The 15,064-nt window shown below is 40.4% G+C and overlaps 1 protein-coding gene across 1 annotated transcript in view; it reads right to left on the bottom strand.

Annotated features, from left to right (window-relative positions):
• The window catches only part of ank1b (ankyrin 1, erythrocytic b), a 118,391-nt gene that overhangs the window by 18,328 nt on the left and 84,999 nt on the right, over window positions 1-15,064 (bottom strand). The window contains exons 36-38 of the mRNA XM_053478179.1: window positions 13,305-13,379; window positions 12,989-13,120; window positions 12,135-12,293 (exon numbers count right to left, since the gene is read on the bottom strand). Of these exons, the coding sequence (XP_053334154.1) occupies window positions 12,135-12,293; window positions 12,989-13,120; window positions 13,305-13,379 (366 nt within the window). The remainder of the gene's footprint in view (window positions 1-12,134; window positions 12,294-12,988; window positions 13,121-13,304; window positions 13,380-15,064) is intronic.

Here is a 15,064-nt window from a genome sequence, read left to right on the forward strand (position 1 = left end):
TTTAAATACATTTGTGTGACATTACAGTCATGTAGTGACTATGTAGCTAGCTAATATTAGGCTACATGTAGCTGAGATTCCCACAACCAAACAAATTTTAACTGATGCAACAAAGTAAGTATGAGGGTCATTCAAATCAAACCAGGACTTTTGATTGGGCTGAATATAAGAGCACAGTCATAAGAATAAAAACTATTAGTATGTACACCCTCGCAAAACTTATCTAAAGAAATTGGCAATTGTCCCTAAAAAAAGCAGTTTTTAATGTATGAGGATCTATTTGGTACCTATGGCAAACCACTTTACAGCCCTTACTCCCAGCTTGCATGTTTTTGATCCAATTGGAAAGGAAGACATGGCACATCTAAGAGCTTGAAGAACCGTAAAAAAAAATTTTTTTTACAGTTTACACTTTGGTAAAAAAAAATAATGCTGATCAAAAATAATTACCCCTTTAAAATGGCCTTAAATTCAGTGAATACCATAGACTTTAATGGGGTTTGTAAAGTGGACACACACTAACAAAAATGCTTTTGGTCCACTTTGGAAAATCTTCCATCCAGGACTGAATTCTTGAAATCCACTCATAAACATTGACATGCCATAACCTTAATGACTCTTCTCTCTGTATCTTTGAGTTTCATGTGTGTTTGTCTACTTTACAATTTCTTCAAACATTTGATTTAGTTTCTCTACAGTATCTAATCCCCTGCTACACTAATGTACTTAACCCAGTTAGACTAGTGCTTAGATACCATCAATGTAGAAAGTGTTCTCAGTATGCTGGAGCCAGCGCTGCCTCACATCTGAAATGCATGCCTTAAATGGCCCAAACATGTGGAAATGGCCTGGATCGAGGTCAGGACTATCCTGTGGATGTGGCAATAACTCAGAGTTGAGTTTCTGTAATGGACAAATGAGTTCTTCATGAATGATTGTGTGTAAAGGCATTAATCTCTTCCACAAGTTAGTGACTTGTCAAGTTATTCATCAATTCTCAAGGATCAGGCACTCTACTCGCTGAATGTTCACAAGAACAATCGCAGTGGGCTCTCAGCCACCTCGGCCAGGATGTTCATTTGTTAATTCATGGATGTACAGCCTTCTTTAAAACGTTTCCAACATTCAAATGTCTTACTGTGGGTCTCATCACTATACTGTGCTTGAAGTCTACTGTAAATATCAGTTTTATATCTTTATTCATGAAAGATTTCATCGCAAGTCCTGATTTCACCTTAACTCAACCTGTAACTTTCACTAATAATGTCTAAGACATAAAAATAATTTTAATTCTTTGAATAATGTTCTTTCAATCACTTTTTTCTAAAATGTATAACTTAAAGAGATGTATGACATTTAGTTGCCTGGTAAAGCGTTGAACCAATCTAAAAAAATTAAAATCATTACAAAGTTTATGATTTAGACATATTTCAGTTGTCAGGAGCAATAACAAAAAAGAATGCATTCAAATCTCTCTTACTGTTAATTTTTGAATAACTAGCATTATGAGAAAATGGTTGGGTGGGCATTTTTTTTTTTCTTTTTGCAACAGCATTTTTTTTTTTTTTTTGTATAATCAAAATGAATGCGAAGCGATTTTTGTGTAATATAACTGTCATATAATTAGCAACACAAAGGACTGCATTTTCTAACAGACACCTTAACATTGTTGTGAAAGCACTTTGCAATAGTTTGCAATCTAGATTCATTACTAATCAGTTTTTATATTAAAATCATTCAGTAGTATGTTATTACAACCATCAATATCAGTGTTGGTACCCTGTTTTCAACAAAAAAATTGGGTGCTCACAATGTCAAAACACATCATCTTGCACATAATGTTCTCAAAACGCTTCTGCAGCATGAGCTGATCACACAGAGGCATTTTGGAGAGCCTTATGCACCGAGCTCATGAGTTGTTCCTAAGTTGTTAACTGTTCATCATCAGACATTTGACAATCATCACACATGAAGAAAACCTTATACATAGAAAGCATGCCATGCAGAGCCTACATAGGTTGGTTACACAAAGAAAAACAACAAGAACAAGACATTTTTTATTGGTAAAGGTTGTTCCTTGAGACATAACACAAGTTGGTTCAAGCAGCATGCACATGCACACAAAGGAGGAAATAAGGCCCTCTTTTTCACAACACAGGACCAAGAGAGGAAAGCAAAACTGAGATGAGAGGAAGGAGGAGGCCCAGAGGAGGTCAGCATGAGGTTGTTATGAGGTCAGAGGTCGTAGAAGAGAGCTGTGAGGAGGAAAATTAGGGCGGCTGGGCTGCAGATGACATGTCAGTAGAAACAGAAAGAAAAAGAGTGAGAGAAAGAGAGAGAGCTCTGCTTCATCATCACATGTGCAGTAGAAATAGAAACTATGTGGGAATAATATGCACTGACGTGTCAGTTCATCAGGTAAGTCAGGTAAATCAGTACCATCCAGGTAATTTTGTTAAGCCTTCATTTTATTCTGTAGCCTATTCTATGTTAGCTGTTTTAGCATTTTGAAAGGAAAACAAACAACACATTCACTGGCAATCTATGGTTTATGTCTTATAATTTAGTCCATGTTGACATTACAGGCCACATTGTTCAATTCTGATTATTTTGTTCAGATCGGAAAAATCGATCTCACAATGTCATGACAATTCACAATGTCATCACAATGTTACTTTTAATTACAAGTGACACGTATCTAATGTGGACACATCTGTCCACTGAAACTGCATGTATGTGCACTGTCATGCATCTCTGCTTTAGCCATCAGGGTAAAAAAAAAAAACATCATATTTGTGTTGCCACTCATTCAAGGATCTGATTTTATAACAATATGCTTAGAATTTAGCTCTGGGGTAGGCAGTAATTTGGCCGTGTTTGTTGGAGTCCAAAAGAAGGGAGAAAGACAGACTTAAAGTCTTGCTTTAGTTGTTTTGGCACTTATTGCTCATGTTGCTACGCAATCCCCGCACTGATGGTGGTGACTTAAGTCAGTGAGTGCCCTACACATACACAGAGGCAAAAAGTCACATGAATTCTGATTTTACCGTTCTCATTCAAGTTGCATAACCATGTATTAGATATGTATCCAAACTAGGAATATATACAAAAGTACCTCAGATCCAATCTAAAAATGTCTGATTTTGTTTTCAGACAGTCCTAAAAAAAAAATCTGATCTGTGTCACATTAAGGTAACAAATTGAATTTGGATCACTTCAGTCTGCTAGTGTGAAGGTAGCCTTACAGCCAGCTAGAGACTACATTTAGTCTGAGGAGTTGTATAGACATTCAGTATGTCAGTGACAGGCTGATTTTGATAAACCACTGGTCAGCAGTAACTTGTGGTTAAATCTGATCAGGAGATCATGGGTTTAAATCCCAAAACTGCCAAGCTGCCACTGCTGAGCCCTTGGGCAGGGCCATTATGCCTCAACTGCTCCCAAAATGAGATAAATGTAAGTTTCTCCAGATAAGGGCAACCACCAAATGCTGGAACTGTAAATGATCAAAACTGACCCCTACAGGACTGCACTATGACATTCTAGACATTCTAGAGATTCTTCTGCAGAAAATAGTCTCTGGAAAAAGATTTCCTTCAAATTACTAATTCATTCATAATGGTTTTGAAACAAAAAATCTCAGGAGGCTTTCACATGTTCAGTGTTTATTGTGTTTGATTTAAACCCAGGTGTGTTCCCCCACTCACTGTGAGTCCTTAATCAAGTGAGAAAACAGCCAGCTCACCCAGGTACAATAGTGTCTGTGTAACTGTGATAACTATAGTAAATGCACATTATGTTAAATGTTTTGATAAGATTGCTAAGTCTGCTTAGTGTGATATACAGTACATTGTATACATGTCATGTTGATGTGATTCTGAAAATGGTTGTTGACTGCTTACTTGTGCTTACTCAAGGAAAGGGTGTTCTGTGCCTTTAAATAGTGCTCCCTGTTAATCGGCATACCTGTGTCATGACGTCATCGCATGCCTCAGTAGGTGGCGCGCATGTGCTGTGCTTCATTCGTGTAAAATACAGCGTTGAGGAAGCCATCACTGCTGCGCATGTCTTTAATTAATTTTCTTAATTAAATCTTCTGTTCAGTCTGTTCAGGAGTGTTACAAATTTGGAGGCACCGCTGGGATAGATGTCGGACGGTCATTCCTCCTAATTGTCAGGAACCGCCCATTGACATTCACCCTTTTAACTAACCAGACGTGGAGCGGAGCAGTTGAGTGGAGTGACAAGGCACAGCTGATTGAGAGGAGCGTGCACTTGAGGTACAGCGACCACCAGAGGCAGCTGAGCTCAATCAGATAAGTCAAAGTTCATATCTAACACTGTGAGACGTGATAGTAGAGATGGATGCCTTAAGCAGCTTACAGGAAGAAATTGGTGAGAGACTGTGTATGTTACCAAGGACAAAATTAATTCAATTAAGTGAGTTCCTAGAAATTTATACGGAAGATATAGGCAATGTCACACGCCTGTCTTTAGTCAGTCTTCTCAGTAATCATCTGCTACGGAGGGAGCTAGAGGAGCTTGAGGATGGGGGCATGGCTGAGCTACTAAGTATAAATGAGAAATTAAGTGAAATGATGATAATTGATGTGCATGAAAGTGAAGCAAGTCCAAATTTAGGACGAACAGGGGAAAATGTGGTACCAAAGCAAATGAGAGAAATTAAGGACACAACTAACCTACCTGCTGCTGTGCAATCAAATTCGGCTGTTTTAGAGAACACACAAGTAAGACTGGCATCAGCGGATGGTGTGGCAGCTAACTCTTTGCTTCCAGCACGGGGACCAATGGTGTCGACCATATGGCACAGAGACTTCAAAATTTCAGGTTTCATTGGGGAGCCTGGCCAAAAAGATAGATTAACCTTTTCCAGTCTGGCCCGTCAAATTGAAAGTGGACTTAATAAGGGTTATCCAGAGCAAGAGATAGTTGATTCTGTTATTCGTGCCATTACGCCAGGCCTTCAATTACGTAGCTACTTGGAAGGAAAGACAGATTTGACCCTACCGATGTTGAGGCGAATACTCCGTTCCCATTACCAAGAAAAGAATGCTACGGAGTTGTACAAGCAGTTGACTGCAGAATCACAACGTGCAAAAGAAACACCTCAAACTTTTCTCATACGTGTGCTTGACTTGAGGCAAAAAATTCTCTTTGCTTCACAAGAAGATGAGTCGGGGTTAAAATATGATCCAGCTCTAGTGCAAAACATGTTCCTGCACACTGTGTTAACAGGTTTACAGAATGACCGTATCCAGAGCGATCTCCAACCGTACTTGGCAGGCACTACAGTTACAGACGAAACACTGTTGGAAAAGTTGAATGTAGCATGCTCCCACGAGGCAGAGAGACAGAGTAAACGGAAGGGCGACAGAAATGCTGCTGTCAATGTCACTCAGTTAAGTGAACCAATCCAGTCAAAGAGTAAACAGAAACAGCCAAAGATTGATTTGATGTCACAGTTGAAAAGTTTAAGTGAAGAAATTACGCAGATTAAAGAATCAATACAGCAAGGTCCAGTTTCACCACAACAGTGCTGTGTTGTCAACAGTGATGTTTCAGCTTTAAGAACCGCCCATCAGTCCATCTTAGAGGAGAATCAGGGACCACAAAATCAGGTCTTGAGGTTAAGTCAGAAGGGAAGCGAACAACAGCAGCATCCCCTCCAAGCTTCTACTTTCACACCACAGCCATATCAACAGCGGATGAACCCAATGTCGATGCAGTACTTCCAGCCAACACAGTATGCAGCACAGGGCTTCAGTCCCCAACAGCTTCATGCAGGGTCACAGTTCTATGCCGCAACGCCACAGTCACAATATTTTCAGCCATACAGGCAACCACGCCTTTCTAGGGTAAGACAGTGCTTTCTCTGTCAGCAAACAAGATCGATGGAACTGTGCACTCACTGTTATCACTGTGGGAGTGAGGAACACTTCCTGGCAGGTTGTAAAGAGAGAGTTGCCCGATCACAAGGTAGGGTTCAGTTAAACAGGGAAGGGTTGCCACCACGGGACAGGGAGTAACCCAGCATGTTAAATTGTCCCCACATCCAAAGCAGCATATTCAAAATACTGGACTACTACCAGAGACCATTCCTTTCGAGTGCAATTTAATTTCTGAGTGTCAAGTCAACAAACACTCTCCTGTGACCGCCTTGGTCGGTAAACAATGCTTAGTTTCTTGTTATTTAAACAGACACAAAACGGATGCATTGTGGGACACAGGATCCCAAGTATGCATTGTAGACCAGCAGTGGAAAGATCAGTACATACCTGGAGTAAAGATACGAGATGTTTCAGAGGCGACAGAGACCCCAGACAACCTAAATCTTGTTGCAGCCAATGGTTCTAGCATGCCCTATGAAGGATGGGTAGAAATCACATTCAGTTTGGCTCCGCCTGGGAACCAGATGAAAGAATTAGTCATTCCAGTGCTCATTCTAAAAGGTCAGCAATTGTCCAAGCCAATCATTGGGTACAACGTGATCGAGCAGGTGATGAAACAGAGTGAAGCGAGTGGGCAGGGCGATGTAAGCAAAGAGCTTTTGAACAAGACTGTTCGATGTGCCTTTCCAAGTTTAAGAAGAGGTAAAGTCCAAACATTCATTAACCTGGTAACAGCCGAGAGTTCAAGTGAATATTTGGTCAAGACTTCAAAAGAACGTGTTAATGTGCCAAAACGTGCAATTGTGCAGGTTAAGTGTCAAGTAAAAGCCCCATGTATGAAACAGGATAGGATCATGTTGTTTGAACAGTCAGTCAACCCGCAGTACCCTGATGGACTGGAACCTCTTGAAACCCTCTTGACTTTGAAAAAAGGGAGCCGACCTGTGATTCAGATTGGTGTCCAGAATGTGACTGATCATGACATCTGTCTGGTGGGAAGGACTGAGCTTGGGACAGTACAAGTTATAAAATCAGTGTTACCAGCAACAGCGTCATCGTGTGTAATGACAGCCTGTGTTAATGAGAGGGCAAAACAAACAAGTAAAACCGACAGCGAAGAAGCGTGGGACCCACCTGTGGACGTGAGTCATTTGTCCTCCCAACAGCAACAGAAAATCAAACAGATGCTCCGAGAGGAGTGTAATTCTTTTTCAAAGTCAGATGAGGACATTGGATGTATAGAAAACCTGCAGTTAAACATCAGTTTGACGGACCAGACACCTGTCGTGCGAATGTACACATCTGTTCCAAAACCGTTGTACCAAGAAATGAAAGATTACTTGCAAGACTTGATTGCCCAGGGGTGGATTGAAAAATCTCATTCACCTTACGCGTCACCAATTGTGTGTGTCAGGAAGAAGGATGGTAGCCTGAGGTTGTGTATTGATTACAGGGACCTTAATCGGAAGACCGTCCCAAACCGCCAACCAATTCCAAGAATACAGGACATAATGGATGGCCTGGGCGGAAATAGATGGTTCTCCTTGCTAGATCAAGGGAAGGCGTACCATCAAGGGTTTATGACCCCAGAGAGTAGACCACTGACCGCGTTTAGCACACCGTGGGGATTGTACGAATGGGTCCGTATTCCTTTTGGGCTCATGAATGCACCTGCTGCGTTTCAACAATTTATGGAAGGATGCTTGGAAGGATTGCGTGACAACATTTGTGTACCTTACTTGGATGACATCTTGGTCTTCACAAAATCCTTTGATGAGCATGTTGAGGCAGTAAGGGAAGTCTTACAGCGGTTGCGGTCACAAGGGGTGAAACTAAAGCCAAAAAAATGCGAGTTGTTCAGAGAGGAGGTCCGCTACTTGGGAAGAATAGTTTCTAAAGAAGGTAGCCGGATTGACCCTGCAGATACCATAGCTGTGACAGCACTGAGAGACAAGAAACCTACCACAGTAGGAGAGGTAAGAAAGATATTGGGGTTGTTGAGCTACTACCGCTCTTACATCAAGGACTTCTCAAGAATTGCTTGCCCTCTTTATGACCTACTGAAAAGTGACGGCAACAAAGTACAGACAAAAGGTAAAGGGAAAAGAGGGACTCACCTTAAGAGTCACGTGGTTCCATCAGGTCAGTTGATTGAGTGGACAGAGCAACACCAAGAAACACTTGAAAAACTGATTGATTGTTTAGTCAAGCCACCTGTGCTGGGGTTCCCGGACTTTACTAAACCGTTCGTACTACACACCGATGCATCGAATCAGGGATTGGGAGCTGTTCTGTATCAGCACCAAGATGGAAAGCTGAGAGTGATTGCATACGGATCGAGAACGTTGACAGCAGCAGAACAAAAGTATCATTTGCACAGTGGAAAGTTGGAATTCCTGGCTCTAAAATGGGCCATTACAGAAAAGTTCAGAGACTATCTATACTATGCCCCAACGTTTACCGTGTACAGTGACAACAATCCCCTCACTTATGTCTTGACATCTGCCAAATTGAACGCGACAGGATGTAGATGGGTAGCAGAGCTTGCCAATTTCCATTTCACTATCCGGTATCGGCCAGGAAAGGAAAACATTGATGCTGATGCATTATCCAGATTGACCACGGTCTCAGAGGAGACTATGCCAGAGTATACAGAGGAACTTTCATCGGATTCGATTGGAGCGATGATACAGGTAGTGGAAGCCCAGTTGGAATCAGATGTGCCATGGTCCTTTGCTGTACCTTGCCAAAGTCCACCAATAAGAATTGAAATGTGTACGGCTTCAACAGAACCCCTGTCAAAGGAAGAAATCAGAAGGGCTCAAAGGGAAGATAAGGACATAGAGATTGTCATTAATCACTTACAATCAGGAGTAAGACTTCCTGCTAAGCAGTGGAGGTCTGTGGGCCCCACCGTCAAAGGATTGATCAGGGGCTGGGACAAGTTGGTGCTGGATGACGATGGTATCCTGCAGAGAAAGACAGCACAGAGAACTCAGCTGGTCCTGCCAGAGAAATTCAGAAAAATGGCACTTGAAGAATTACATGATAAAATGGGACACCAGGGTGTTGATCGAACCACAAGTTTGATAAGAGACCGCTTCTTTTGGCCCCACATGCAGCAAGATATTGAGCATTACGTGTTAAGATCTTGCGCTTGCATTAAACAGAAGAAACCGTATAGAGAGGTGAGGGCACCCCTTAAACCAATTATGACGACTTGCCCATTTGAGCTTGTCTCAGTGGACTTTCTTCATTTAGAAAAATGTACAGGAGGATACGAGTATATTCTGGTCATTGTTGACCATTTTACAAGATTTGCACAAGCGTATGCAACAACATCAAAGTCCGGCAAAACGGTGGCAGACAAAATATTTAATGACTTTGCTCTCAAGTTTGGATTTCCGCTGAGAATCCACCATGATCAAGGGGGTGAGTTTCAGAACCAGCTGTTTACTCAATTGCAAAAGCACAGTGGGATCACTACATCAAGAACCACCCCTTACCACCCCCAGGGGAATGGACAGGTGGAGAGATTTAATCGAACACTGTTGCAAATGTTGAAAACTCTCACCGAAAAACAGAAATCAACTTGGAAAAGTTCACTGAATAAATTGATCTATGCCTACAATAGTACAAAAAGTGAAGTGACTGGCTTCTCTCCATTTCAGCTCTTGTTTGGTCGCTCCCCGAGACTCCCCATTGACGTACTCTTCGGGTTTAGTGAAGGTAGCTCATATACGAGCCAAAGTGAATACCTGAAAGCATGGAAACAAGGGATGTGGGAAGCACAAGAGATAGCCAGGGAACATGCAAAAAAGGCAAGTGAACGCAATAAAAAGAATTATGACCAAAAGGTGAGATATACTGATCTGGACCCTGGCGGCAGAGTCCTAGTGAGGAACTTGACCCCAAGGGGAGGACCAGGAAAACTCCGGAACTATTGGGAAGAGCAAGTCCATGTTGTTGTACGTAAAGTGGCAGAGGATGCACCAATATATGAGATAAAGCCTGAACAAGGGAAAGGAAGGTCGCGAGTATTACACAGAAATCTTCTAATGCCCTGCGATCACTTACCTCTTGAGATGGTGCCCACGAGACATAAACCAAAGCGGAGACAAGTACAGGAGAAATCCAGTGTACCTGTAGACAGGATGGGAGAAAGTGAATTGGAAAGTGACAGTGACTCTGAGCATTATGTGCCAGTTGAGCTAGGACAGTTGAAGGAACATCCAAGTAGTTGTGGTCAGAGACAAGAGGAAGTACAAATACAGCCTGTTCCCACTGAGTTGCTGGCGCGTGAGAATGAATCGGACAATTCTGCATCACTAGAGCTTGAATCGGCGCAGTTACCTTCAGTAGAGACAGAACAAGATTTTCCAACACCCATCAATATACCTGAGCAGGAACCAGCTGAAACAGGAGAGTCAAGTGATGGATCTGGGGAGATGTATTGTAAAAATTCAGTGAGGCAAAGACGACCACCAAAAAGATTCACGTATGACAGTTTAGGCACACCTACCTGTTACAACATCCAAATAACTGGTCCAGAATGTAATCGACCCTTTCCTAATGTGTGGACACCTGCTGTAATGCCTTGGGTGCCAATGATGGTCGCCTACCAGGGACAACACTCTGTCTGTCTTTAAGCAGGCATTGACACTAAAATTACAATAACATATACATTTTTTTTGGACTTTGAAAGAACTGGTGCAGGACTGTGAACTTTTGCATACACACATACACTTGGGCTGCACAGTTTTGATTCCTGAGGAACATGGACTGTTTTGCAAGGCCCATGAGAATATTAAGTGAACATTAAAAAAAAAAAAAAAAAAGAAGAAGAGTTTTTGACACATAAGAGACTTTGAATCGTTATTTTTTTTTTGTTTGTCTACTTGGCACCGGCCTGGGACTTAACAGTTTTTATTGTTTTTGTGAGGAAGTAGAGATCCTGGACTTAAATCCTTTTTTTTCCCTCCCCTTAAACTGGACATGGTATATTGCGTTTGAGGCACGAAAGACTTTTACCAGGTGCCCAAGATTATGTAAAAAAAAAAAAAAAGTAAAATGTTGTTAAAGTGTGTGACTGAATCTGCGTAGGTTGGAAGACAGTTCCTTAACGGAAAGTGTTTAGAAGTTATTAGGACATTAGTGGATGTCGAGACGACATCTTATTCTGTAGGGGAGAGTGTGATAACTATAGTAAATGCACATTATGTTAAATGTTTTGATAAGATTGCTAAGTCTGCTTAGTGTGATATACAGTACATTGTATACATGTCATGTTGATGTGATTCTGAAAATGGTTGTTGACTGCTTACTTGTGCTTACTCAAGGAAAGGGTGTTCTGTGCCTTTAAATAGTGCTCCCTGTTAATCGGCATACCTGTGTCATGACGTCATCGCATGCCTCAGTAGGTGGCGCGCATGTGCTGTGCTTCATTCGTGTAAAATACAGCGTTGAGGAAGCCATCACTGCTGCGCATGTCTTTAATTAATTTTCTTAATTAAATCTTCTGTTCAGTCTGTTCAGGAGTGTTACATAACATGGTCTCGGTCACTCGGTCAGCGCTTTGATTCTTACAGTAACTGATCTCAATGCAGTGAAGGAACTAACCATGCTGTGTTTTTAAAGCATGTTTTATAGCTGAACTGATGCATGGGCTGCAAACTGTGCCAAAGGACAGAGCCAAGGAAAAAAGAAAACAAACACCTTGTGTGATATACATTTTTACAAATTAGTAATTACATTTAATTAAATAATGTTATAATTAATTTAGCTGAATTTCTGTGTACTCTGATATTTGTGATTAGATACAGTATGAGTGATACTTGTAATTTAGAAATGATTTGCATAACTTTTTCCACTGCCATATTTAATACTAAATAATGAACACATTTTTTTTGTTTTTACATGCACCTCAGATAAATAAATTAATTTTTTTCTGTTTATTTGTTTTTTTGATTTCCCCTAATTATATGATGTGTGAAACCAATCCAACCCAAATAGCAGACAAATCAAATGTATTAATTTCCCTGATTCAGACTCTGCAAGGAGACTAATAGGTGTGAAAGCGCCCCCTAGTGCTTAGGGACTCGAGTGCCCATGCACATTCTTATCCAACACATGCACTTTTGGTTACAGAGTAGAGAGCCATGGATCAGTGTACTAAGGGTAAGCACTTTGGTGAGGAAATCATCTCGCTGAACAGCCTGTGCTTACCATTAACAACGCTGGGAGAGATCAGTGTAGAGTCACGCTCGACCAGCCTGCAGGCTCCTTCCTCTCCCTCCTCGGGTATTGCCTGTGGCACTGGATCCTCCAGAGACTTCACAATGTCTGACCGGTCAATGTTCTTTAGTGCCCCATACAGGTTTTCCACTGCTGTAAATATAAATCAAGCAGTTTACACATACAGAATCATGGTGAAATGTATGTGCTAGCACTCAGGGTAGCAGGGTTCTGTTTTAGGCCCAAAACAGGGTTCTGTTTTAGGCCCGCTGCTATTTTCTCTTTATACACTTCTTCAAACCAGATGAGAAACACCAGTTTAATAATATATATAATATGTAATATAACTGAGGAATGTGTGAAGGACAATAAACACTGTATGTTAATTAACTTCCGTCTGCTTAATTCTGACAAGACAGAAGGACTGGTACTCAGACCACATGCAGCTAGAATTAAGCTTTCTGATCACACAGGAACTCTGTATGGGCTTTCTGTTTCATCATGTGCAGCAATAAAAGACCTTGGTGTGATTATAGAAACTCATGTAAATAATACTACTAGGATAGCTTTCTTTTATCTCAGTAATTTTGTCAATATATATATATATATCAATACATCAAGTACAGGAAGAACATGCAAACTCCACACACAAACCCAAAGGCAGAAATCAACCCTAGCACAAAAAACAAAACAAAAAAAAAACATACAGGTATATCACTTCATAAAAGCATAATTTGTCTTCAACCTACAGTCATAAATATAAAGATATACCACTCTTTGCCTGAGGTTCAAGTGTTACAGGGTAAAGATACAGGGAGAGGAGCAGTATAATGAGAGATGCTCACTCTGGGCTCTCTTGCCCTCTCGGATGGCCCACAGGTTGAGCAGAGCTGTACTTTGGTCCAAGAGGGAGTTGGGATTCTCTACTCGTATTCTGTTAATGTCATCAACACTGAACTGCAGCTCTCTGGCCAGTTCTGCAGAGGCACAACACAAAGAGAGGAGATAAGCAAAACAGTGATGGTGTGTGTGTGTGTGTGTGTGTGTGTGTGTGTGTGTGTGTGTGTGTGTGTGTGTTTGTGTAAGAGAGAGAGAGAGAGATTGGGGGGTGCATGAAACGCACATAAATATACATACACACACATGCACACACACTCATACCTGTCCAGCTTAAACCCAGCTGCTCAGTGATTAGTGTAATCTTCATCTCTGTCCTTTCCAAGGCATTCACAGCAGCTAAAAGAAAAAGCATCAGATGTCAAATTATTACATGAATCTAAATAAATGCTAATTTATACTAATTATAAACTATCCAATAACCAAAACAATTCAAATATTATACGCAAAAACATGTACACATACCTGTGTATATAATAATTAATTACTGATTTATTCAATTTTATTACCTGCTTGTCAACATACATAATGCATATAGTCATGTTTAAAGGTTAGTACTCCCTCTTTTACTTCTATGTGTTGTATAAAAATAATACAAAATCATCTCATTGTAGCAGGTACCAGTATTGGGCAAATACAATCTCCGATGGACTTGTTTCTTTGTGCCCTTATTTACTTAACTAAATTGAATAAAAAAATAAAAAAAACGCACATAAAAAAATGTGAGCAGTACTAACTACCCCATGATTGAAAAGCTTGTATAGTAGATTCAACTTTACAAGCTATAATAATAATAATACTAGTAATTGTAAATTGTAAATTACTTATATGACTTTATCAGACTCTCATATTGTTGTGGAGGATCTGAGATTAAATACATTTTTAATATTGTTCTTACATATAAACCATCGCTACCATTAGTAGCATTTCACAGTATATACACGACCAGTCAAAGGATTGGACACACCTCCTAATTCCATGGCCTTTTCTGATTTTTTATTTCTTTCTACATGGTAAAACAGTGGCAAAGGCATCCTGAATATTCAATAATCTCCCTTGGAGGTTGATATAAAGATGTTTCTGCTGCTCATGCTCTGTAAAGCAGGTAGATCAGGAAGTTTTTCATTGCTACCGTCGCCCTCGGACTATCTAATCATTTTAATTTATACACATTTTTTACATTTCATACACATTTCAATAGTGAACACTGTTAAAAGCACTTTACAAATAAAAGTTCATTGCATTGATTTGAGGCCCTTCTAACAGCTATAATTTGAGGCGCTGGTCACTCTAAATGAACTTCTCCTCTGCAAAAGAGGTATCTTTTGGTCTTGCTTTCCTGGGATGGACTTCATGAGAGACAGTTTCATCATGGTGCTTGTTGATTTTGCAAATGCAGTTGACAATACTGTTCTTGCAAAAACTATTCCAGAACAACTGACCTTTGTGTCTTGAAATGACAACTGATTGTTGTTGTTATTACTTAATTACCTAATTCCATATGTGTTATTTTGTTATTTAGAGTGAAAATCTATAGTATTGTTCCATAATGCAGAAAAATTAATCCAAATATTTGACTTGCACATTCTCACACTGCTGTTTTACGTTGTGTGATTTATGTCTCCCAAAATGGTATAGTGTAATAAGCAGGTTTATAACAGAGGACAGATTTCGAGAAGGTTTTCAGTAATCAAAGGAGAATATTTTTTAAATGGTTCACAGACTGCTAGATATTATGTACTTACCCAAACATGACTTGTAAAGACTTGTACTTTCTTCAGACGTGTATCTGCTATATATAACTGCCATTATACATAATAGCTTGGCCTGACAAGGGTCCTCATCCCTACACCAATCCATCAACCTACTCCCCTCAAGTCTGTCATACAGCTGTTACACAGCTTTAGCTTCTTTGCAGTGGGCAACGTGGCAGCCCTCTACCCCTCACTCATTCTCTTGCCATGCTAATTAGAAATTCAGACCATATCAGATATAGCAACATGCACAACATTACTGCTCATTCT

Source organism: Clarias gariepinus, chromosome 19, assembly GCF_024256425.1.
Source record: "Clarias gariepinus isolate MV-2021 ecotype Netherlands chromosome 19, CGAR_prim_01v2, whole genome shotgun sequence".
NCBI classification, from domain to species: Eukaryota; Metazoa; Chordata; class Actinopteri; order Siluriformes; family Clariidae; genus Clarias; species Clarias gariepinus.